General features: G+C 38.1%; 1 protein-coding gene across 3 annotated transcripts in view; it reads right to left on the bottom strand.

Annotated features, from left to right (window-relative positions):
- The window catches only part of SNX13 (sorting nexin 13), a 65,586-nt gene extending 40,240 nt beyond the window's left edge, over positions 1 to 25,346 (bottom strand). The window contains exons 1-2 of one of the 3 annotated variants that reach the window (XM_030264762.4): positions 25,105 to 25,346; positions 4,522 to 4,634 (exon numbers count right to left, since the gene is read on the bottom strand). In XM_030264762.4, coding sequence (XP_030120622.1) covers positions 4,522 to 4,634; positions 25,105 to 25,116 — 125 coding nt within the window. In that variant the 5' untranslated portion in view covers positions 25,117 to 25,346. The remainder of the gene's footprint in view (positions 1 to 4,521; positions 4,635 to 25,104) is intronic. The other 2 variants (XM_030264761.4, XM_030264763.4) reach the window with 2 other exon arrangements.
- Positions 25,347 to 26,607: the final 1,261 nt, after the last annotated feature.

Genomic DNA, 26,607 nt, shown 5'->3' on the forward strand with positions numbered 1-26,607 from the left:
ATGGAAAAAAGAAGACCAGGTACAACAGCAGCTGCATTTTCTCACCTCTAGAAAATATTTACCAGCAAGTTATAAAATGACAATACATGATAATCCTCAATGCTTAGTCTCGTGTTTTTTTCACATTGTAACATGCTGCTCAAAATCATTGATACAACCCTAAGCATGAAGTTTCCCAGTCTTGTATTCTCTGTCTTGATATATTCTTACCACACAGAAACTTTATGTAGCATTTTCTATGCTACAATGCGCCTGCTGTGACGGCACATTGCCTGTGCTCACAAATATTAGCACTTGGGAAGCGGGGTACATAGAGAAGTTGCATCGGTTGCATTTATATGAAGAGTCTCCAAAACTATGAAGAAATAAACCCTGTAGGCTGTTTCACTGTAGTGTAAGCCACAAAATCACAGTCCAGGAATAAACTGATGCAGCAAGCATAACTAACCACTGCATATGTTTAGACATTGTGCTTACCCTTGCTAGAACAGCAAAAATTTATTTACAGCTTATGACACTAGGGCAAAAAACCACATGAACATCAAGCTGGCTTTACTTAGAAATAGAAGAAAACCTAGGGTCTGTCCCAATTCTAGCATAAGCAGAGCATGTAGCTTTTGAAATATCAAGCAAAGAAAAAAAGATAACAAGATTAACCTTGGGATAGCTAAACACACACAGTTTCTATACAAATTTCAAAGCATTCCATTTAAAGGCCAGCTGACCAGCATTTATGACCACAGGAACTCACAAAGCTGTTCCAGGCTTTAAATGTGCTGAGGTAATATGTTCTTTTAATATAGATTGCTGTTGATAGGATACTCTCACTTATATGACTACAGAAAAAAATCCTATCCAATCTAAAATATGCCATTTAAAGGATTCAATTCCCAAAATTTAAAAAAAAAAAAAAATTATTTTAAGCCCCTCAGAGGCCCAGTAATTCAGAAGCTATGAGGTTAATTCCATGAAAGAAGGGAAAAAAAAAAAAGCTACTCAAATTATTATCAGTAACTTGACAACAGATAAGAAGAGTTCAATTCCAACTCCATTACAGCCATCCTTACCTGCCATATGACAGCAAGAAATAAAAGCAGGTTTAATTTCCCTCCTGCTCCCTGCAACTTTAAAATCATAACACCTATCAGAGTTCACAGACAAGAACTTGCTTAGAAAAAATCACAATGCTAGTTTCACTAATGTTTTGGTTCATTTTTAATTATTTAAGTTTACATTTTCTTTTGATTATCTTTGACTTTGCTATTAGAAACCTCAGTTGTCTTTTAAAGAAAACAGTATACTCAAGTTTAGCCTAAAATCAACTTTAACTTCAAACATCTATCAGCCAGTTGCTTCTCCTTTTTTATTCAAAAGGAAGGAAGCCTTGGAAATAACTACCTATAGATTATATCTCTGTTTTCTCTCAACTATTTTGATACTTTCAAAGTTAATGACTCGTTCAAAAATACTAATACTACCAATATGGTTAAAAAAAAGGCTAATCTTCTTAGCTGCCTTGAACTATTACCAGTTTTAAGTTTGAAATGTTAGGAGCTGCTTCTACTCTGGCAGAAACTAACACATTTTATTCTCTAATGTAAAATCATGTGAGCATCAGAGAACGATACATAGTCTGAACATTCAGGACATCTGTTAGCTAACCTGAATCTTCTAGTGTAAATGCTTATTTAATTCATCAAGCGGATTTTCAATACATGAATGAGAAATCATATTAGTCTTCTGTAAATGAATAGATGAGAAAAAGGGAAAGACTGTATTTTGCTTCATTTTTTAAAAATTCTTCCAAAGATTACTGGATGGCCAGCTTTTTCAGGGGTAGATTAACAACAGAACAAAGGTAAAAGATAAAAAAATGAAGATCACAGATTTATCACTTTCCTCTCAATTCTGAAAAGTAACAGCCTCAGCTGAATGCTTTGTGAAAGTCAAAAAGCAGCTACAGAACCATTCCTGATTTGGTCAGCAGTCACAATCATGAATGGAACCAGACAGTCACATATATATGGATGTGATCAAGTATCAATAATTATGGGATTTTATGACTGAGCAAATACTTTTAAATGGCAAAGCAATTGATTTCAAGAAACTTCAACTGAAATTTCAAAGAAATTTCCATTTTTGTATTTGGCAAAACCACAGTTTTATTTCACTTCCTTAGGGCTGAAAGAGGGAAGGAAAGAATAAGATAAGAAACACACTTAGTGGGAAAAGCAGGTGGTAACAGACAGGCTCAGCACTCAGGTAAAGGGGTCTACACCAGTACTTGAAGGAGAGGAAAAAAGAATACCACCCCGTAATATTCTACACAGGTTAAGTAAACAGTTAGCCTCCTGCTTTTGAGCTCAGTTCCCTAAGTGAATGATCAATGAACAGAAAAAAGGCTAACATTTTATAAATCAGTCTTGAAAAAAAACAAAATTAAATACAGAAAAATGATGATTTTGAACTTTATTCATACATACAAATGGTTTCAGTATTCTTTCATGAACACCAAAAACAATAGTACATTTACTACAAGTCATTTGTGCAATCACAGAGCTGAGTGACTATCAAAAAGAAATAATTACACATAATAGGAATTAAACATCATAAACAGATTGATTACATTCACATAGATACGGCATCACCATTGTCTTCCTGCACAGCCCACAGATATATTATTTAAGTACTTAGGGTCAACACTAAGAGTGTGACCAGCTGTGATTCAGCATTTTCTTTTGTTAAAACTGCAAAATGGGACAGAAGCTGGACTTCTTGCTACTGGAAATCAGAAACCTTTGACACAGGCCCTTCTTTTTTGAATGAAATATAAAGACCTAGAAAAGTGTTTGAAATTGGGTAAGAATTCCAAGTTTCAACAAAAAATTCAACCACAAAAATCTGTGTCCAAAATTGCTATTTTGCTCTGGAGAAGTGTAAGTAAATATTATGGACACCAGTATAACCATGAACCAAAACTAAATTTTTGTTTTCTAAATTTATATATATGATGTTATGACATATAATTGCTAATAATAAGTGCAAAAATTACTTCACAACAATTTCTGTTTGTTTCTAACAGAAGCATGACCAAGCATTTTGTGAAACTTCAGAGGAATTAAGAAAAAAAAAAAGCAGGCAAGAATAATTTAGATATAAACCCATTTGGCCTAGGTAGCACTCATGGTTCTGTGTGCTAAAGTGTGTCATTCTTCAAAAGATTAACAATGTAAAAAAGGCCAGATCACACCTATAGCCAAGATGCTTATGTTATAGTAAAGAAGTGATGACATTCTACTGCAGGGGCTGAGACTTCACATCTATATATGTAAGTAAACACTCTGCTCCAACAGACACACTACCACTAGATGAATCCTTAACAAAATCAGTGTTTACTGACTAGCTACAAAAATTAATCAAAGCAGTACAATAACCACGGCAAAGAGATATGAGAGCTGACTTGAGAATGAATGAGCTCAGGTACCACATGCAGTTTAATGGTGCCAAACTGTAGCTGACTTCAGACATGCTCCGAGACCCTGCTTTGACAGTTAGCTTTGAAAAGCCAAACTGAAACTGTGCAAGGATGAAGGATAACATCTTAAGAAATTATTAATATCTCATGTCATTTTCCATACTGCAAGTACTAAGGAAGTGGTAAGACAAAACAGCAAGCAGATGCACTCTTCCCTTTGGATAAACTCTGACTTTTGCCCTGGACAAACAGACAGCAAAATATGCCAACCATACCTGTATCAAGACTTAACAAGACAAAAGCATTTACTTCAAGTTAGTTTTACCTTAATTAAATCCCTTTTCTAACAGACTGACTATTCTGATTTCTCAGAGATGAAATACCAAGCCTAATACAGTTGAAACCCAAGCACAGCAACTCTAATTCTAGCTACTAAACACTATTACATTTTTTATGAGATATACAGGAATATACATATGTTCTGTATGGTATCAAGTAGGAAGGTAAAAAGAATATCCCACTAAGACATTCTAATTGGCCATTAAAAATGTTACAAGGCAAACATCACAATATACTATGTTATAATGGTGCTAAACTTCACATTTTCTCCCTTCCTGCCTATATAGATAATATATGAAAAGTTTACAGCTGCTGAACTGATCTACTTGTTCAAAGTGTAACATTATTTCCACACACACAGGACAACATCCACTCCCATGAATCAAGTGCCTTAGATAGGAAAATGAGATTCTGATAGAAAAGGAAACTTAAGTACCTAGAAGTACCTGGGAAAAGAATTGACACTAATAAAAAGTAAGAACTGAAATTACCACTGCTTTTATGTGAGCATTTTCCCCCTAACATCCACTAAAAATAGCTAAACTGGGAGTTCAATTGCAAAAATTTTGCTCATAAAGAGGTCTCAAATGGGGAAACATTAATTACATAAAGCCACTTCTGATTTTCAGAGCAAGCTCTTTGCTAACACACCCATTAAAATTTTACTTTCACAGCAAATTAAACAAAACACTTAATAATATACTTACCCACCCACAAAGCAGAGGATATAAAATGCAAAGTAAAATATAGCGAAGGGTCCAAAAGTTACTAGAAAAAGCACAAGGCCAAGGCTTCCCCATCCCCATATGGAAAGACTGGTCTGTAAACAAGAACATAGAGAAAAGGAATTATTGTTATAGTCATACAACTTCAAGTCTCCAGAGCAATACTTTAGTTTCTATAGTGTTTTATACATTTTAACCACATGTAAGCTCTGCTTAATGAAATAAAAAATTACCTTTAAGAGTATATCACTATCACATATGTCCCCCATTATATTGTGGGCCACTAATCCAGTTTAGCCAACATTACAGCATTTTTCTTTCAAATACTGTTCCTCATCTCTCACTTCAGCTAAATCTATCATCCTTTAAGGTGCCACTTTTTTCTTTTCTATTCTCCTTTTGTGCTTTTTTGTTTCTTGAGATCCCTTCCTCCTCACCTCTTCCCCCATTCCCATCGTGAGAAAAGTTCTCCACCATCTCCTAGGTAAAAGCAGGCTTTGTGATAGAACAGGAAGAGACAATACAGCCCTGTTTTACACATCTAAACACGTTATTTTCTACAACCAAGCAATACTGTTTCTTCCTTAGATCAAAGGAGGTGCAAGACTAGAAAGGTGTCCCTTTCTCCAGAGTCAAGTCACAGGCGGGTTAACAGGTGCACCAAATAATTGGCACAAGTCTACTTTTCCACATAAATAAAAGGGAGGGAAGCTCCAGCAACTGATACCTGGGTAGTGATTGTTTGAAAAGCCCATGATGAAGTTAAAGTCAGTCACAACAGCACACATGGGGCTGGTGGGATTTTGGGCGTTGATGTCTGGCATAAATGCAGCAGGCAAAACTCCACCTGCACTGGCAGCCACCAGAAGTACAAAAGAAGCAGCAAGATTTCGGTTATAGTGTACGTGCATTTATATATACCCATATATACACATATATACTTGATCTATCTAGCTATATAAACAGATGTGTGCCTGTACATACCTGTACATACATGCATGGTAATCTAAAAAAGCAAGGCAAGGAAAACCTGACTCATCTGAGCTACAATACTTTTTAGACCATCACAATGCTGCAATGCAGACAACAAAACTTATATAAATTTAATTTAATCTAGTCTCTAGTTCAATATGGAAAGCATGCTTCAGCCAAGTCCCAAGAGTGTGAAACACAACGATGACAAGTATTTATAGGCCACCCAAACTGTTCCAGCTCTAAGGTTCTCAATATTTTTCTTTTTGGTTGCTGCTGTTGTCTAATTTACACCTTTCCTAACAGTGATCAAATGACACCTCATGCGAACTCAGACAACTGTGTCAACAAGTAACACTAAGAAAGTATTTAAATAAACTTGTCTTGCAGTTTGACATTTAGAAAACAAATAGAGCTTGAACACCAGATTTGCAGAGACCCCTTTTTTAGCTTTTAATATGAAGGAGCTGCAGTTCATTTCTCTCAAGGAACTATTTAGATTTTGTCTTTTCATTTTAGGCATAGGATTAAAAAAATCAACATTTTCAAAAAGGTCTTAGAAATCCTATATAGAATGAAAAAGACAATACAATAAGACTCCTGTATAAAGCAGCTGTGATTATTTTTTGAGAGCAAGATAAAAAAGCAAAACCACAGCTCTTCCTAGTTAAAAGTTTAATGGAACATTGAGAAGAAATTATATTTTCTTCCAAGTTGAACTTTCTTAGCAGTAGATACAAGTTGTACTGGCTTTGTTCTTAGCGTTTGAGGCTGGGAAAAATTAAACACACGAGTATGTAGATGAGTGTAATTAAAGTGCTGCAATTAAAAAAATGCATTGTAAGTTATTCAATTCTCTTTAAGATGAGGAATTGCTTCAATAGATAATATAAACCACAAAATCCACACTACTAAAATCATAACTGAGTAGAAGATTTTTTTGTTTTGTTGACTCATAATAAATTAATGCAGTAGATAATTGTGGTCTTCCAGTACATGAAGAGAGCCCACAAGCACAGAGACACTATTCACAAGGGCATGTAGTGACAGAACAAGAAGATTAAGAGATTAAGTTTAGATTAGATATACGGGAGTGGTGGGCACCGGAACAGGCTGCCCAGAGAAGTTGTGGATGCCCCAAACCTGGAAGTCATCAAGGCCAGATTGGTTGGGGCTTTGAGCAACCTGGTCTAACAGAAAGTACTCCTGCCCATGGCAGGGATCTTGGAACTAGATGATCTTTAAGGTCTCTTCCAACCCAAACCATTCTAGGACACACCAGTTGAAACAAAGAAAGAAAACCTGGCAAATGCAAGAATTAACTATAATATGTGATCCCATTGCACATCTACATTTCAATACAAAAAGAAGATTCAGCATATTCATATCCTCAGAAATAAATTTTAAAATTTCTGCAGAGCACTACAGGCATGATAACGAAGATATGCACACAGAAGATAGCACTTGATGGTCTCTTTATGTCAAAAACCCATTATGCTTAATCACATCATTCAAAAGTTTAAGTTCTAAATATGGGATAAGCACTCCAAATGACTTAATTAAACTAGATGGATGTATAGTCAGAGTTGGATGAATGCATAATTAACAAAGAAAGCTCCATAACTCTAATAAATAAAACAGTGACCTTTTGTCCTATGCTCCAGTTTTGCAATTTAGCATACGGGTACAGAGATTCAAATCTCATTTGGTATTTTAATAGGATTTCTTAAAAATCATAGACCTTGGTACACTGCAGGAAGCACAACTGATACTGGCCTAATTCTTGTATATTCTAATGAGTGCTTTATAGTCTCACAGACTTGGAGACATTCAAAGGAATTAAATCATCAGGATGGTACCCTTTCTGCTGACTGTAAACAAAACTTTCCCTGACTCCACACTTCTTGAAGGGACTTCAGCAGTAAGGCTCCTAGGAAAAAAAAAGGAAAACTTAAAGTTCTTTATAAATAAAAACCAACTATTTTTGAATAGAATGTTCAAACATTACAAATATGACTATACTGCTGGTCAGTATGAAAATAGGTCAGGCATTTAAATTCAAATCCCACTTACAGCTTATTTCCAAATTCTATTTATAATGTTAATTTTTTAGAAGATTTACAGATTAAGTGAAGCTCTGTTAGTCATACTGAAGTTAGTTGCAGGGTGAATGCTTATCACCCTTAACACAATGAACAAACCAGTCTTCTCAAGAAATGGTGCAATTGCTGGTGTTTCAGTCACAGCTGTCCAGACCCTTTCAAAGAAGCTAACCTGCCCTATTTTGGCAGGGCAAACTTCCAAGCTGACCTGGCACAGTGCTGTTCACTGACTTTCAAGGAATTAGGGACAGTTATCTAAAGCCTGAAGAGGTGCACAGGCCTTAGTGCTGTGGTAGGCATGGTTGGGTACATACTGTGTGCACACATATGGGTAAAAGATGTTTATTCCATGTCAGCAGCTGCTCCACTTCATCAGTTTTAGCCACTTTTGCTTACCACCACTACAGATGCTCTATGCTTGTCTCATCACCATCACTTCTTAGCTTTCAAGTCTAAGATTTTGCAGACTTCTGAAGAATATTACTAAGGTCATATACATATAATAGGTTAGTGCAGCATTATGGTCACACACGGTAATTTTCTTTCCACAGCTGGAGTTGCTGCAGCAAAATAAACTGCAGTTGAAGTACAGGGGTGTCTGTAAGCTCCAATGGTACACTGCAAAGCTCATCAAGTGTGAGAAGACACAGAAAAGTGAATACTCATAGGTGCTTGATTCAGCTTTTACAGCTAACAAAACTGTCACCTCAATGACACTTGCTTGTTGGGTTTTTTTACTAGGTTTTGTCCATTTTTCACACTGAATGGTTTTTCCACAGTATGCAGCCAAGTACTACAAGCAGTACATAAAGAATTTGCTTTTTTTTATGCATCTTTGCTCCTTCTTTGGTTTCTATCCTAATCAAGGCAACATTTTGATGGTTAAAGCTGCACACCATTATGGCTAGTAGTGCTGACCTAAGACTGATTGCATCACTTAACATAACCATTCACCCAGAAGTTTCTGGAAATTACTTCTTCCAGAAACAAACACACTTATGTCTTACTACAAAGTAGCTTCAACAGGTTTCTTATTTGCTTAATCTATCTGACAATCTTTCAGACCTTTGCCCCACACCCATTTTTAAGCAATATCTTCGGTCTTGACACATCTTTCTCTAGAAATGATTCACCAAGGTAATGTAAGTTTGTTGTTTGGATTTGAACTAGTGCTGTCAAATTTAGCTTGCAACTGGCAGTAAGGTAACACACGTGTGTGGTTTAGGGCAAAACAAATGTTACTCCACAAGTTCAGATGACAGGCTCTTCCTAGCTCCCTCTGCCACTGAACAGAGGACAAGTATTTCTACTTATGTGGCTCTGGGTGCCACCACCCTCCTACTCTGATGAGAAGCTCTTCTTCCAGGCACTTGTCTCTCTTCACAATTCCCACACACATTGGGTGGGAATTGCAGTTTCAGGTTTGGAGACACAGTTCAAGAGGAAATTAGGAACACCCATATGGGAAGGCAGGGCTCTGGAATCATCTGCTTATCAATCTTATTAAAACTGAAACAAAAGACAATTTAAATCTTACATTAGCACCCAAAAGACTGATTCTGTCTTGGAAAATTATAATTTGTGATTATTTTCACATTTAATGGTCACAAAACAATCCAAGCTTTGAAAGAACAGCCACATTTAAAAACAAAAACATATTGCTTTGCTCATAATTCTTTCACTCTTTTTGATCAAATTACATTTTTCCATTAATATTTTAAAAGTTACAGGAGCTGACCTGTTTCTAACAGACACTGATAAACTATTTTAGGCCATTTGGGTAGTTTAAATTATTATGGTATTTTTTCAATGCCTCCTCTGGGCTCACATTAAAAAAATTGTCAGGGATTGCATTTACAGTAGATGTCAAGTTTAATTTTCTTAATTCCACACATCTGCCTTTTAATTTGACTTCCATTTTGAGTGCAAATGGAACATGTTCACATATAAACCTTTCTATAATTAAGGTGAGTGTCACTTTTGTCAAGTGATTAAAAAGATTATTTTAGGTTTCAAATTACTGCCTCTTTCACTAGCATGACAAGTAAAATTGGAAAGCTGTACCAACCAGAGTGCCAATTTCAATGCAATGAAATTGTTACGTTACACGACTCAGAGAAATATTTAACAATTTTGAAGTAAACCATTAACAGTTTTCTAGTTACATTCTCCTATCTGCCAAAGTTAATGCAATCATCTGAAATATATGTCAACATGGTTTTGACTTCTGCATATCATGATTTCCTAACAGCACTAGAGGTCTTTTTTTAACCTCTTTCTTCTTATCCTTTTGCCCTTTTCCTTCCTCAGCCCAAAAAGGCAAAGGAAAAATACACCCTAAACTGCACTCCTACTTCATACTTTGGAAAAATAATTGTGGTGAATCAACACAATAATTTTACTGCACTACTCCCAAGGAAACTCTTGGGATTAAAAAAAATAAATTAATTAAATGATTTTACATAGTCTATTTTACTTTTATTGACCTAAGTTAAGATTGGAGGTTTTTTCCCCAAAGAAAGCTTAAAATACTAGAGCATATAAATACACACTAAAACTTTTTCAACTAAATGAAAAAGGTAATGTTAGTTAACGTTAAGAGTTAAGAAGTTTGGGCGATGAAGTTTCATCTAGATAAGTGCAGTATTCCCTCCGTCCCTCGTGGTTACAGAGTGGAAACTCTTGTTGCAAGCAAGAGTCCATCTGTCCCCTCTCTACCTCACCTCCTCTTCTTCCACTAGCCGCACAATTTGTATGTCAAATGGCTTAATTACTTAACAGTTCCATTAATTCAAACACAATCATGTCTAAATGTTCTGAGTTTGGATTTTCCTGCTGTTCCTCACACTGCATGAAACAGCAAAACTTCTGGGATCATTATCCCCTACTCTCCCCTACGGCTATACAAAACAGCAACAGATTAGGCTCTAATGGATAGGTGACAATTTTTCATCTGTATTCACTATCACTGCAGCTTTGCAATTTTATTGCTAAAGCTCATTTTTAGAAGTGCAAACCTGTAAATGAAAATACACGCTAACATCCTCTTTAAATATGTAATATTACAGTGTGTAACTAAAAAGATTAAAAGTTATTATGCACATTGCTTTGATTTTACTATTTGTCTAGAGAAAAACAAATTCTCTAAAACTTTACTGTTTGCAATAATCAGAATATTACTATACAATTTGTAATATAATTAAAAATAAAAACATTATGTTCCATATTTTGATACAACTGGGGTTTTTGTAAGAAAAAGACCAATTTTCTGTTTAACACAGTTTTGTAAGAAATGGTAAATATTTTCAGTGTCAAATTTTCTTCTCTCACACCTGGCTTTGCCACCATTGCTAATCATTATATGAAATTAGGAAGCAAAATCTTTAATGTTAAACTGACCTTCATTTTATTAACCTTTATTTCCAGTCCTAACAGCTACTTCATTATACAGCAGATGTATCAGCAAGGGACAGAAAGGTTCATTCCAAGTAACCTTTTCTTGAGTGGCCCAAGTACTTAACTTACTGTGAAAAATAAAGAGGCTACCTTCACAGATGCACACTCTTTCTGATAACATGCCTGCAATTAAAACCCAGTCTGAATCATGTTCTAGTCAAAGGATATAGAATTTTGGTCAAATTTAAAAGAAGCACTTGAGCATCTTGGATACCAGTGGGAAATAAGAGATGCAAGCCCCAATTTCAGCTACTTTCTTGAATATAAAAGTGACACACTCAAACTCATCTTTAATACAAATTCCAAGGAAGTGATCCTTTTTTTTTTTTTTTTAACAATCCATATTGACTTGTATCCAATATAATTTATTTACTTGGTCAGAAAGCAAGACAAAAAGATAAAAACATTTTGGATCACCTTAGGTGATTGAAACAGGGGAAGGCTTGACAGGATTGCCTAAGGTGATCTAAAGTGAGAGAATAAAATAGTCCCTCTATTTTGAATGCAAGTCAATGAGATAATCTAGAATGTTCTACATTCAGCCTCTGGATAAACAGATTACATCTATTTCTAGTGCAAAATAGTGGCAAAGGGGAGAGTGGGGGAAGCCTCCAAAATCTTTAGCAGGTGAAAAAAAAAAAGGTCTGTTCTCCTATATGGCTCAAAATAATGATGTCACAAGTGCTAAGTCAATAAACTGTTATTGGATATTTCATTTGTGATGACTGCTCAAGCAGTATATTAAGCTTGTTACTTTCCTGCAGCGAGGAGTTATCTAAAAGTTCTTTTCACCATTTTTTTTTCACTGCTAAAGAAACCTGTTTCCACTGAAAGAACTTTAAGAATCATGAGCTTTGCTTTGAGAACAATTTCTACCACTCCAGCTTCTAATATTTAACTGAATGGAAATTTTTCTGTATGCATTAAATGAGTCTCTCTCCACAAGAATCAGATCTAGTGGTCATCTCTTTATGATTCTAACAAAAACAGCACGCAGGGCTCACAGATACTACAGAAACAGTTGCATTTGACACGTTTTTAAAAAGGTTTCTTGATACCTTAAGAGATAAGATTTTGGAAGGTAGAGAGGAATTTTCTTTAGTTCTAAGCTGTTTTTCCATTGTAGTGGTAATTTCAACTCAGCATCCCTTCTACCAAGCAATAAGCATCTGCCTACTCCTGGAATTTAAATCTCCATTACACTTGCCCAATTTATGCCATTACTAAAAAAAATATATAAAGATTATTTATATAAACACTACTTTGCACAGTCTTCTTTTCAAAGGCAATGCATTATTGTCTATGATCTTTACAGGGAGAACAAAGTGGAAAAGATGGGTTTTAAGAGGTCTGATGAACAAGGATTACTTCTAAAATAAATCCATTCTTTTTTTCTATAGAGATACGACACAATTTCATCGCAGTGGCTGTGTGCAAAACAGTTTGTGCCATCTTGAACTGATAGAATCAGCTTAAAAAAGAATACAAAAAAGATGCATAATGATACAGTTTCTAGAAAATGTAAGAGATTGGAAATCTTACTACCTTCAACCAACAACCACACTACAATAAAAAGCAAAATGCAGTAAAAGTGCACAATTTTTGCAAATACAGAAGTTTAAAAGACATGAAGTTATAAAATAAGACAAATTATATGAAATTTGGAACATTTTGGAACTGCACATTGCAGCATCAGCCATTGACCTTTATTGTTTTGCTTTTTCCTAAAGAACTCATCACATGTAAACAGCAGAAAACACCTTCAAATTTTATACTGACAAAAATACTAATATTTTTGTTTCTATCACTTGATGACTTGCTTGAAAGCAGCAATAAGCAAATAATTATTTTCAATCAAATTTCTTAAAATCAGTAGTTTCTTCTAAACAGATTGATAAACCATACATTTCAATATATATCTGCAGGATATGTGATCTTTTTTCTGAGAGTTAAATATTTTATGTGTTTATACATAATTTGCATATACACAAATATTAGATATACACACATGAAATCCAATATTGCAGTAAGGTTACTGCAGAATATTTAGTCATTAATTTCTGATCAACCTTTTAGTACTGCGGCTTCATCAGGCTATAAAATTAGTCAACAAAGTTTTGTGAAGTTCCTTAACCCACTGGTAATATTATGTTGCTATTTGCAGCAAAATTTTCAACATTATTCCACTAAAGTTAAGAAGCAACCACTTTGGTTGCAGTATTCTTTCACAGTACATACCACAATCTAATACACCCCAAATACACAACATTCCTCATCTAGATGAAAAAGTTACTTTAAAAATACTAAGCTAAAAATGTTAACTTTAGAGTATTTTTATCAAGGACTATACTAACTGAAAAGATTGACTCTACATGCCTTATTAGGTCAGGTTACAAATCTGAAAGAATACAAGTGGGAGAAGCCAGTTCACATTATCTATCATAACTGCCAGAAGTCCTCCAGTAACAGACATACTCAACAAGACTAAAAATTGATTTCCACATTGTCCCTCTTTATAAAGGCTGTTGTCTCTAAATACAGTCAATCTTACCACCTATCCTTGTAGAATTATTTTGGCAAATGAAATAATGTGGTTAAAAACATTCTTATCCTTTTTACTATCCCTAAAAAAGTTTGGGGTTTTTTGTTTGGTTGGTTTTTTAATGTACTAAAAAGAAGGAGAAAAGCTGTAAGCAATAATGCAGTGTTCACAAAGGAAAACCATGTTGAGTTTCTCACCTGTAATGCAAAATGTCGCCTTTATTGAAGACAGTACTGTAACTGCTATCATGGAATCCAAAAAATCAAAGCTTAACAGAAAGCCACCAGAAACGATTTCTCAGACTGTATCGGCAGCACAAGACCAACAGCAAGAAAGAAGGTCCAGGCCAGGGAGGAAGGAAAAATATATGCCAGTCAGCATCACCTCAGTCCCTAGGAAGGTTGTGAGCAACCAAAAGAGATCTACCAAGTGAAAATCATGCCTTACCAACCCAATTGCTTTCTATGATGAGGCAAGTGATGCTGAGGACAAGAGCAGGGCCTTAGACGACATGCACTTTGCCTTTAGCACAATATCCCACAGCTTCCTTATCACTAAATTGCTGAGGTACAGGCCGGATGAGTAGATTAAAAGGTAAGTGAAAAATGCTGGAGGCAAACACATGATCAGTGGTACAGAGTTCAGCGTGCAGCCAGTGACTGGGTGGGAACCTTCACAGATCAATAGGGGACTGATGATGCCTGAGCAATGTGGGCGATGTGACACAGTGAATTCCCAGTAAAAGGGTGCACAGAATCCTGAAGTGGGGTGAACATTCATTACACTGGAGGGTTCTGAGGTGTGTCAACAGACTGGAGAAAGGGGCTGACAGGAACTTCCTCGAGTTCAACAAGAAAAGCACAGGTTTGCATCCAGAGTGGACTAACCCTGGGCCACAATACAGTCTGGGGCCTACTCTCTGCAACACAGCTCTGCACAGAGACCCCGAGGTGTGCTGTAAGGTGAATGCGAGTCAGCAGCATGCCGTTGTAGCAAAAGTGGCTGACAGTGTTCCATCCTCTGTCAGCAGAGACAGCAAAGTGACCCCTCCTCTCCATTTGGACATCTCTGGAGTCCTGTGGCCAGTTCTGGCCTTCCTGTTACAATACAAATCCATCTGGAAACCAGAATACAATATCCAATAACACCACAAAGGATTTTGTACTGAAATAAAATACATCCATATTATGAAGCCACACACTGTCTACGTTTGCCACCAAGAGAAGGGCAGATTTAGAAAGCTTGCTGGTGCTCCTAATTAACATTCTGACCCCCTTTTATGTAACTGACAAGTAACACCATTTTTAAAGCATTATTTTCTCCTCTCCCTGGTGCTCACCTTTGTATTCAAACATACGTAAGCAGTCTCTAGACTCTTACCACCAAAATAATAAAGAGCATTTACTGCCTAAACACTGGATTCTGAAGAAACAGCTACCAGTATTCACAGATTTTAATATTTTGGCAGATTTGTTTTGTTCTTTTAATTCCAAGACCTCAGTCAGTGCCAGCACCATGAACTAGTTTCAATTTGGACTTCTGCTTGCAATGATCACCCCTTCACTGTAACTGATTTCTTGTCCAAAATGTACTGATAATTTCATAACAGTTCTTAAAAGTATATAGTGCTTTTTAATCAGCATCATAATTCATAAGCTGGAAAATGAAATGGATATTAAAACTAGAACTCCAAAGATCAGAGTATGCACAACAGAGAATTTGTTATCAGTACACAAATTACAAGTAGAATCCCAAGTTGCAAATACAGTCAATTTTTAAGAACCTTAAAACCACTGACAAAATGCTAGCAACTTCCTTTGGAGACCACGATGTTACTCCACTGTTTTCTTCAAAAGTTTAAATTTTATGCAGTTCTCTGAGTGCCACAGGTTTTCTCCAGTTACAAAATACAGACATTGTGATACAACCACTATTTCACTACAAATTCCCAGTGGTCTCTGAGAGTACATCTGAACTCCTACACGGCCAAATTTTGTATGACGCATGCTACTGGATGAACACAAAATAACCATGGAAACAACTGTTATACAAAGTGACGCAAACCCTCAAAGCTAGAGTAAGCCTAAAAACTTACTGTTCCTCTCTACTGTTTTTCTGGACAGAGTATCTCCCACTTACAGAAAGTAAAGGAAGAGAAAAAGATCAGTTTAGTGTCAGCAAGTTTTTCGATAGTTCACAATATACAAAAAATCTGCAACATCTAACAATCAGCTGATGCCTAACTCTTCAGAGAATGGACAGTGCAAACACAGAAAATCAGCACTCAGATTTTGCTTTGAATCAGTGAAGGAGAAATTGTTAAAATATTATCTTTTCCCAACGGGAAAAAAGTAATGGGAATGTAACAAAAACAAATAAAATCTTTCCCTTTCATGTATTTAATATCTCCCCTTTCCAATACCTCTGACTGTCCTTATCATTTGTGTGCTTTACCCGCTCACTTTCCAGAGATGTTTGGCCCCCCATCCCTTTTGGGAAGGTTTGCTCGCTCCATGCATCTCTTTCACAATCCTCTCTGCACTTCTGCCTTTCCCTTAACACCATTACTGGGAAAACTGCTGTCTGCTGACTGCACAACCCTGAGAAATTCCACAGGTTTTATTTAGTGGTTTGCTACAGAACACTGCTGACAGCACTGCAGGTAAGTGTAAGTAGAGTGGAGCTTCCTACAACTTCTTCCAAGACTCTACTCCATGATCTCTGTCCATCTGGCTTCTCTGTGGAATAAAAGAGCCTGTTGAGTATCCTAGATGAATCTTTTAGCCTCAAGAAATCATCTTCTTCCTTGTACAAAATCTGGGCCCAGAATAAGCATGTCAGTATTTCCTGGATATCTCCTAGTTCACATAGTACCTCTCCCACAAAGAGACAGAAGAGGGAAAGTAAGTGTGAATACCTACAAATAACATTCACATAAAAGGACAGTTTTTGAACTTGCTGGAATACTTCATACTCATACATAGTGTATGGAATATTTCCAACAAATTTCAATGAATTCAGAGAGAAAGGAAACCACAGAAATGGTTTCCAACTCTTGTCACTTCAAGATTATAGACTGAAACTAATTATAGATTAAACTAATAGAGTCACTTGAATATCCAGCTCCCAGGGCAAGTTTAGAGAAGATATCTAAAAACTTAAATCATTGTCACATGTCCAAGAACAAAAAAAGAAACCTAACTGGCACTACCAAACTTTTTTTGTAATTTTTTCTGGAGGCAGAGATGCGTTCAGAAACCACAGAAGGGATAGTGACATTCCCTGATTCAAAAGAACAGGAATTATTTTGGGTATTGACTTGTTTTAGATCTACACAGAAGGAAATGTAGACTAACACTACGCACTTCCCTAGCACTGAACCATGCAGCTGTTGATTTGGCAACTTATCCTGTGTTCCCACCCGCATATCCCTCCACAAGACTGGTTCTCCAAGGCAAAATAATTCTTCATGCAGCTGCTACTTAGCTGCTAGACCTGAAACAAGAAGCTGTCAGACCAGTTAGTGTCTGGTGGAGGGGAGAAAACCACTTCAGTAGCAGCCAAACTAGATCCAGTGAGGTTAAACATGAAATGGCACTCCTAGCATCTTAAATGCCTTTATGCATGGACGACTTCTAAAGAAAAATATATGGCCAGTGACAACAGCAGGAAAACAAAAATATATAAAGAAAATAATAAAGAAGAGGGCAATACACAAGAGAAACAAAAGAACAAATGAAAGAACGAACAAAAGAAGAACCACACAGACAGCAAGGTGGAAGCATTCATAGACTAACCCAGGTATAAAACTCTACACAGAAACAATGCAGCCTCTTTGATCACTGGAAAACAAAAAAACATTTGGCATCAAAAAACAGAAATAAGGGAAATTAGAGTTATGGCAGGTCTCTAGAAATCTAGAGAGAAAAATAAGAAGACTGCAAGCATCATGTTATACTGAGATTGTTAAAATAGAAAAAAATATTTCAAATAAAAAATAAAGCACAATTAAAAGAAACAGTGATTGGCAAAGTCAGCCATCATTACCTGGAGAATTCAATAAAGGAAAATATCCAATAAAGTAATGTAAGAGCTTAGAAACATTCATAGACATATTGTTTGCTGTTGGTGTCACTATTACTAATTCATAATCTTCATAAGAATTTTTAAGAAGCTGCAGTAGAGCAACTGCCAACTGAAAGACATACCAGTACCATTTAAAGCCCAGACCTTAAAAACAACTTAAAGAAGTAAACATAAAATTTATTTCAAAGTTTTATGCACACATGCAAGTCAAGCATGAAGCACTAAAGAAATTAAGTACATAGTTGTAAGACCATAAAGCAAGGTACCAGTATTAATTGCTCGCATACACAAAGTAAGGACAAATTATTTTTAACACTCCTACTGCATCTATTAAATTCAGAAAAAATGCTGACTATGAAGAGAAAAGCTTTGGTAAATGTGAAAATTTTAAATAAAACCTTATTCTCCTAGTCTAATGTTATAAATAACTTCTTATCAAAACAATAAAAATTACATTCACAGAAACCAATTTGTTCTCCACAAGAATTTTTAAATTTTATTGAAGAAATAAACAAGCATTAAAAAGTAATTACCATTTCATTATAGGTACCATTAAATTAAATTTGTAATTCAGGCATTACAAGATTCAAACTTCCATAGTATATGATTTTGCTTTACAAAGTTAATGAAATTTCAATTTCTTAGCATTATGATCAAAAATACTAATTTGAGTATATAAATGATAAAAAAAAAAAATTTTCTTCCAAGCATGTTAAAAGAGGTTCGATACCTCAATCCCCAATAGGTTTCATTAAAAATTAAGGTATCTATCAGTAACAAATACACCAAGATATACCAGGGAGAATGGAACAGAACTACAACCACTTGCACAGATTTTTAGAAAAAAAATAAAAAGCACACAAATACATATAAATACGGGTGTGATTTGAAGCACAAAGAGGTCCTTCAGTGAATTAGGAACATATATATAATTTTTACTGATTCCATTATTTTCAAGGTATCACAAAAATCATTACATAGGCTTCAGAAAGGTAAGCTGATACAACAGTATGAAACACCACAACCTTTGGGGAAACCCAACCTAAACAAAGTTTTGATTTATAATAATGGACGTGAAATGGTTTAAGTGGGCCTCACATAGGAGAAAAAGACTCAAGACTCTGGAGCTATCTCAGCCTGCATCAGCCATTGTTAGAACAGCAGCAGGGCAACAAGCAAGGCTCCCTCATCTCTCCAAGTCAGACAGTTCCAAGATCCTGACAACCAGCAAGACTTCAAAGCAATCACTCTTTCTACAGTAACACAGGTTGGACACTTGTTTCCCAAAGTATGTACATCACCAGATTTTCAACTCATCCATGCAGTCTGGAATGCCAAATTCTGAATAAGGGGTGACTGGGAATACCGTAGACATTTGTTCCCCATTGCTTTTAGTATCACCTAAGAGGTATGTGAGAAATCATTCCAAGTATGAGGCACTCTTTCATAATCAGCTGGACAGCTGCTGCAAGAATTTTGCTATTCTAAATTATTTTCTACTTGGCCTTGTATAACAGCGCTGACTGGAAGAGTGGAAATGCAGGGTGCCCTACAGGATATGTAGCAATTCAAATTTCCTGCTCAAGTTCATTCCCTTACATCACAAGAGACAGCCTAACCTGCGCTGCCTTAGAGGCACCAGCAGAAGTGCTGAGTAGTCATTCCCTAGAATTGCAAAAATATACTGATGAACAAGAATCTTACAATATTGACAGTTCTGAAATCAAAACATTATGACACAAACAGGTGTGATTAAAATAGAACCAGGATCACCCCCTTCCTCCAAGAAGCATGAGATTAAGGGAAGAGACAAAGGAACAGACATAAAAATCAAAAAAATAGCATTGTAACAAAAGCAAAACTGCATTTAAACAGTTAATATTCTTCAAATAATGTTCCCAAACTTATGAACATTCTTGGAAAGAAAATGCATGCAAAGCTCATCCTCCTACTCAGAATTCCAACCACAATGGGATACTGATTTAAGCATTTCAGACATCAATGGTACCTGTGAACTTTTAATTAGGCCATATGAGCCCTCACATGAACAAACACAGTGCCAATTCCACCTGTAAATAAAGAAAAAGTTCTTGAAATTTATTATTTCTAATTATCAAAAAATCCTTCCAAGTGAAGCTGAAGAAAGGACATCATACAAGCCATCTGATGCATGAAGGGATTTAATGGGATTCAAGACAGCAGAGATGATTTTATTTCCATCTCCTGCTGGCAACTAGTGGACTGACAAACTGGTGAGGTTCAAATCAAATTAGTCGTGTGCTTACTGTCCAAGAAAATAGACAAAACAGCAGGACTGAAAAGATTTCAGTGTCACTGGTAAAACCACTTTAAAATAAACTACTGTACTAACCACTATGGTCAAATTCCATGTTCCATGCTAGGAAATCCCGGATTTTTCATAACATCCCAGAAGAAAAAAAAATTAGTTAAAAATTGGTGGGACTTTAATCTTTGTAAAATGTCAGTGTTAGAATACAACAATAAATATGGATCACAGTATTTTAACTGCAACAATGAGATCACATCTCATTCCACGAACACAATCAACATTGCAACCTCTTCAGAAATCCATCTCTACTCTCTCAGGAGTTTACAGCTATTTCAGTTTTAGAGCAATAATAACCTTTAGCAGCTCCTCCCAAACTGTGACAGAGTAGGAATTGACCTCTTGTCCAAAACAAATGGTAGTTATAAAAGCAGTACCCCAGCTGAACTTATCAATTATCTGTGCTTACTCCCAGTACAAGCAAACACACATTTCACCTCAAGTTTGTAAATCACCATCATGCCATCATTTTGAGGTGTGATCCCACAGAAATTATGTAAACATGGTTAGAGTGCTCTTGTTCAAACTTGTCAATATGTTTGCATCATGAAATAATTATTAATTCAGAAATCAGAGTATCAGGCCTAAGCTTACAATTCCTTATACTTCCTGAAGCTTCTTGCTCACATAACTGCAAGTGCCAACTGCAATTGATTTTGTTATCATTCCAGCCTTAGTATTCTCAACCAAGCAATGGGAAAAATTCTAGTGAGACTGCTAAATATTAATCCTTTTGCTGTTGCAAATAACTTAGATACAATATCAATGACTTCTCTTTTCTAATAATAGCAATTCTCCCAATGTTAGCTCAAAGAAAACATGCTTTGTCATCTTTGTAAGGGTGGGGAGAAGACAACAAACATATTTAAAAGAGAGATAATTCCCTAGAGTGCAACCAGACAGAGGAAACATCCCACAGCTATCTAACCCGACAAGCTATTACTATTTTTGTTGAGTAAGGAACTTTATTCTTTTCTTCTTCCACGTTGTTTTGGGGAATGGTCCAGACTGACATTTTAGAGTTGTTGTAGAACTCTACATTCATTCTCAGCAGTTTAGGCCCAACTATATGATCTAAATACTCCTGAGTGTTTTTAGACAGTTTTACTAGTAGCCAGCAAAATATTTAAAAGCAAATACTTAGGAATATATGATAACTGCTCTCTGCAAAAGGTTAGTTTTCTTAATTTTATAATTTCTCACATACTTTCAACCAACACTTCATAAATTATAGAGTTATTAAAAGAGCTCTAATAGGAACAATTAGGGACACAACACAGACCATCTGTAGGGGAAACCTCATTGACAGAAAATACTGAAGGAGAAAGAGACTTTTTACCTCCCAAGGGCTTGCAGCTAATGCTCCAACTAGATCTCATCTAGCAAAACACTGGCACTAAAGAAAGCCCCAGCACACAAGTTTCACAAAAGGACAGAAAATGTATTTATTTCTGCACCCTGGTAAATGTCTACACATTTGAAAATGGCTCTACCAGTGGAACATAGTTCAGACACATAAAGCACCAGAGCAATCTGCCACTGACATGTATCAAGGAACAGAAAAAGTTAATGTTACAGTACATCAAGCAGTTAACTGTGTTCTGCGTCTTTCAGAGCCATACTAATATACTTTACAATGTGCTACTGTTGCAGAAAGGCTAATTCACTATTATTCTAGAGCAAGTTAAGCTGCTGAGTCAACCTTTATTCTTAAAAATCAGGCTAATTTGCTTATTTTTTTCTCAGAAACAGTTCTCAATGGCTAGTAGATACCAAAATTTAACCAAAAAAAGGTTGTTAAATATAGATTGTTTAATGGAAAGGAAGTAGTGCGGGTAGTTAGTGAATTATCTTCATCAGTTACAATAACAAGAAATACCAACACATCAGAGCTTATTTAATATGGCTCATTTTTAGTTGCAGATAAGAAAAAAAAAGTTAAATTTCAAAAATCTTCTCAACTGTCACTAGTACTGCAACAAGTTACTCTTGCTAAGATGTGAATTAAGGTGTCACAAATTTAGCTGCTCATAAATTCTGAAGTCCTCCCTAAGCGTCTCAAAGTAGTTTAATGAGTAGCTGGGGAAGAAGAAAAAAGGAACCTTTTCAGCTGAGAACTTCTCAGCTGAGAAAAAGTGCCCTCTTCAGAGACAACACAGGCTGCAAATGCAGACAGCACAGACCATCAGTTTGAAAGGCATCTAAAACGTCTTAAATTAAGTCAAAATCCTACTGAGTGTTTGGTCCATCAGAATTTAAGACACTACTGACCACCAAGAGCCAGAGCTGTAAAATACAAACTGCTTCCTTGCAGTCTGTGCAGTGCAGTTACTACCGCACAAGAGGCAAGCATGACAAAGCCTGTTGTCCAAAAAGACAAGAGAAAAACCACTGGAACTTGTGTCCATCATGGCCTTGCCAGATGAGAAAGTGCTGATGCAGTAAATCACACGGGAACAGGCCACACAGGCCTGGAAAGCAGAGACATCTCATGAACGAGAAAAGGGGAACAAGTGAAAAGGCACGGAATGGCCAGCACAACAGACTAGGGAAATGATCATCACAACAGGACTCTAAACACATGCTGACAGAATGAATTCAACATTACTGCCGAAGTTTGTTTTATGGTAAAAAATCTGGAAATGGCATTTGCCAGTTAGGTAAAAAAATGTATGTGCTTGCCATTCAACAGCATGGGTTTTGAAAACAACTAAAATAAGATGGGCAGAAAAGGCCAAATAAAAAAAAAAACACAGAGTATTTTTTCCGGACAGGAAGTGTGATCTTCCCCTGAAATTACTGATTACAAAGTCCTAATCCTAATTGCATTCACACAAAACTGAAACGAATCTGCTGGGGTCTGCATATACAGATACAGTCAAAGGATGTAGGAAACTGACCCTGAGAAACTCAACACTATGTTACTGCATGATAACAATACATGTAAAACCCGATGTGCCTTTCCCTCATTCTTAAATATAGTTAAGAAAAACTATTTTCTATGTTGGTAAGTTATAAAACTAGCAGTTACAGTAGGGGAAGTGGATCTAAATTTTTAATGTCTAAAAACAAAATTACAGTGATTTTGGCCACTTTAGACAGTAGCAAACTTGACAAGGGCACAAATATCCAGCACCAAAAACGAGTGCAGTTTTTGCTTCTAATGTCAGTTCACCATACAGTCAATCTCAATTTTCATATATAAAGAAATCACGTATCAGTAGACTTGAAACAATATGCATATTCCTCCAAAGTGTGATAAGGGTTCATGGGTGCAATTGTGCACAGCTTCTCCAGGCTGTTGTAGCTACCAAGTCACCATCAGAACACCCAGAAAAGCTCACAGGGAAAGGACTCCTCCAGTTCACCTTAGGTGGATATTCCTGACAACCTAGAGGTGTCTGACTGCCTGAAGAACTCCCCACAATTGCTTTTCAGGCAGGCAAAGCCTGCAGTTTTGCTAGACTCCCTTAAATTATTCTCCTTGGTAAAGACCAAGGCTGGAATACTTCACCTTGAAGCATCTTGTCTACAAATAACGTATGTACAGGAACTAGAAGAAGGGAACATCAGAACCCTCTCCTCCTGAAACAAGCAGAAGTGTCATAACTGGTCATCACACATGCAATCATGAAGCTTTATCTCAAAAAGCCAGTGGATTGTCATCCACACTGCTATTCACAGAAATTCAACACTGTTAAAAAAAAATTCAGTTCCAAGATAAAGTGTCTTGGATGAGCACACACAGCCACCACCAAAAGGAACAAACAGTCCATTAGGAGGCACCGACCCAGAATGTTCTATGCCACCCCTAAAATAATCTAAATTACTATGGCTAACAGTCATAGCCATCACACTCACCAATTCTCTTTAATGCAGCTTATTAATCCTGACCACCCACCAAATACCCTCAATTCAAAAATAGGTCATATATTTTTACAGGTTTAATTCATTCTGCAAATTTTACCCTCCTGGGGAAATCTGAGAGCTCATGGCTCTACAGAACTGCTTTCAGAATGCCCTAAAACTTTGAACTGATGCAAATTAAAACATGGAAGGTACTGTTTAATATCATTCAGGAAAGCAAAGCTGAAATGTTCAGGTGTTGGAAAACAAGCCTTTACCCTGCAAGACTTAAGACAACTCACTATTTGGATGAATAACCTCCACTGTAAAATAATATGACAAATTATAAAACATGGGTAACCCAGTCATTGTATTGCAGAAGTATCTGCACTCAGGACACCTTGCTGACATTAAAAATAGAAAATCAATTGCTCTTTGTAGACAAAACAGAATACAGGATAAAGTCTAATTTCCAGCAACTGGAAAGCACTGCCAGATTCCACCTTTTAGAATGCCTTTGGACACAGCAGACATTTATAGCCCACGCTGATCCTCAAATACCTGCCTGCCTCACAGCCGAGCTGTTTCGGGACAGAAACCCTCCAGCATGCAGAGGTGAACTGGGGCAGTAAACTTCTAAGGATTACCTACTGACACAAACTCCTGCAAGCACAGCCGAACCGCTCCGCTTAAGCCCTTCAAAAAAATAAACACGGAGCCTTTACGAAGGCACGGCGGAGAAGGAGGCCAGAGGGGCTGAAGCCGGAGCGGGCGTGCGGGGCCCAGGCGGGGGCATCTCCCCGGCGCGGCCCAGGGCCGAGGCGGGTTCCCCTCGCCAGGTGCGCTCCGCTCCTCAGACACGGCCCCACCGCGGGGGCGCGGCCCCACGGCCCTCACCGGGCAGCCCGGCCCGGCCGTCTGCGGACCGCGTCGGAACCGGGACCGGGCCCAGCCGCCGCACGGAGCGGGCACGGCGGACCGGAGAGCCCCGCCGCCGTCCCGCCCTGCCGGGAGAGGACGGAGGCTGATTAGAAGGGCCCGGCGCTGCCCTGGGCGAGCCGGTCAGCCGCTCTGCCCTCCGCGGCCAAGGGGAAAACTGCCAGCCGCCGAGAAAACTCGGAGGCCCCGGCGAAGGGCTGAGCCATGGCGCGGAGCGCTCGGGCGGACAGCGAGCCGCTCCCCGCGCTCCCGCACCTCCTCGGCAGCGCTCTTACCTCTGTTAACATTATTACCCCGCTGCGCTGCGGCGGCGCCTCGGCGGCTCTAACCCCGCAGCATGGTGAAGCCTGGCGGCCGCGCGAAAAGCTACCCTGCACCCCGCGGGGAGGCGAGGGGAGGCGAGCGCCGCCAGCCCCCGCCGCCGCCCCGCTCAGCGCCCGCCAGCCGGCCCCGGCCCCGCTGCTGCCCTCGCAGCCCGGCCCGGAGCGGCCGCCATCTTGGGACGGCTACGTGCGCCACCGCCCCGCCCCGCCCGCCCGGCGGGGCCGCGGGACCGCCCCTGCCGCGGCCGGCGCTCCGCTCCGCGCCCGGCCCGGCCGCGCTGCGCCTGCCCGGCGGCACCGGCGGCTCCGGCACCGGCACCGGCCGCAAGGCACGCAGCTCGAAACTGCGGGTCAGGTTTTTTCCCTCTCTCCCTTGGTGTGACCTGTCTTAGAGCTCTTCGGTGTCAGGCAACTGTGCTGCGGACGCCAATCGAAATATTTTGTTAAATTTCTGACCAAGCAGCACCCCTCTCATCCACCAGTGACGTACGCAGCGCTGCGCGTCATTCCCTGTTCTGGATGCTAAGGAAGAGCGCATGTCCTGTCTGGAGCACAAATCCTTTGATAAGCGGCTGAGGGAGCTGGGTGTCTTTAGCCTGGAGAAAAGGAGACTCGGGGGTGACCTTATCACTCTCTACAAGTGCCTGGAACGAGGCTGCAGCCAGGCAGGGGTCGGTCTCTTCTGCCAGACAACCAGCGGCGGGGCGGGAGGACACAGTCTTAAGCTGCACCGGGGAAGTTTAAGTTGGATATTAGCAAGAATTTCTTCACGAAAGTGTGTTAAGACACTGGAGTAGGCCGCCCAGGGAGGTGGTCGAGTCACTGTCCCTAGAGGTGTTTAAGGAAAGACTGGATGTGGCACTTAGTGTCAGGGTTTTCTGGAGTGATGGTGACCGGTCGTTTTGGACTCGACGGTCTCAGGTCTTTTCCAAGCTCAATGATTCTGTGAAAGAAACTTCTATAAGTCTGTTACCTACAGTATTGTTAAGTAATGGCATAAAGTACGGAACAGAAACATATCTCCTCAGAAACAGAACCATGTCTGCCCTAGCTCAGAGAACCCTGGGGTGATGTGCCCCCACAGCTTAGTATTTCAACACAAAGAAATATTCCCATCTGAAACTTGCTCTTCCTTTAAGCACTGTTCAGTGGCCTTTTGTTTGTGTGCTTGCTTTTTCACTAGACTTTAGGGTGCACCAAAGCAATAGTAATGGTTTGCAGGAAAGATGGAGGAAAAACATCTCTACTATTTTAATGTGAAGAAAACCAACCGTCTTCAATTACAGTGTTTTTTCTCTTCAATTAAGGCATAATAATGCAGAAACATTAAAACATGCAGAAATGTTAAGGGCATTAAGCAGTTCTTAAGGCTGATGGGTTTTGCAGAAGTTCTGTAATTTTCCCAGGTATTGTTAAATACTTAACATTTCAAGGTTGACCACTTCTTAGTTTTAT

This window comes from Taeniopygia guttata, chromosome 2 (assembly GCF_048771995.1).
Source record: "Taeniopygia guttata chromosome 2, bTaeGut7.mat, whole genome shotgun sequence".
Taxonomy (NCBI): domain Eukaryota; kingdom Metazoa; phylum Chordata; class Aves; order Passeriformes; family Estrildidae; genus Taeniopygia; species Taeniopygia guttata.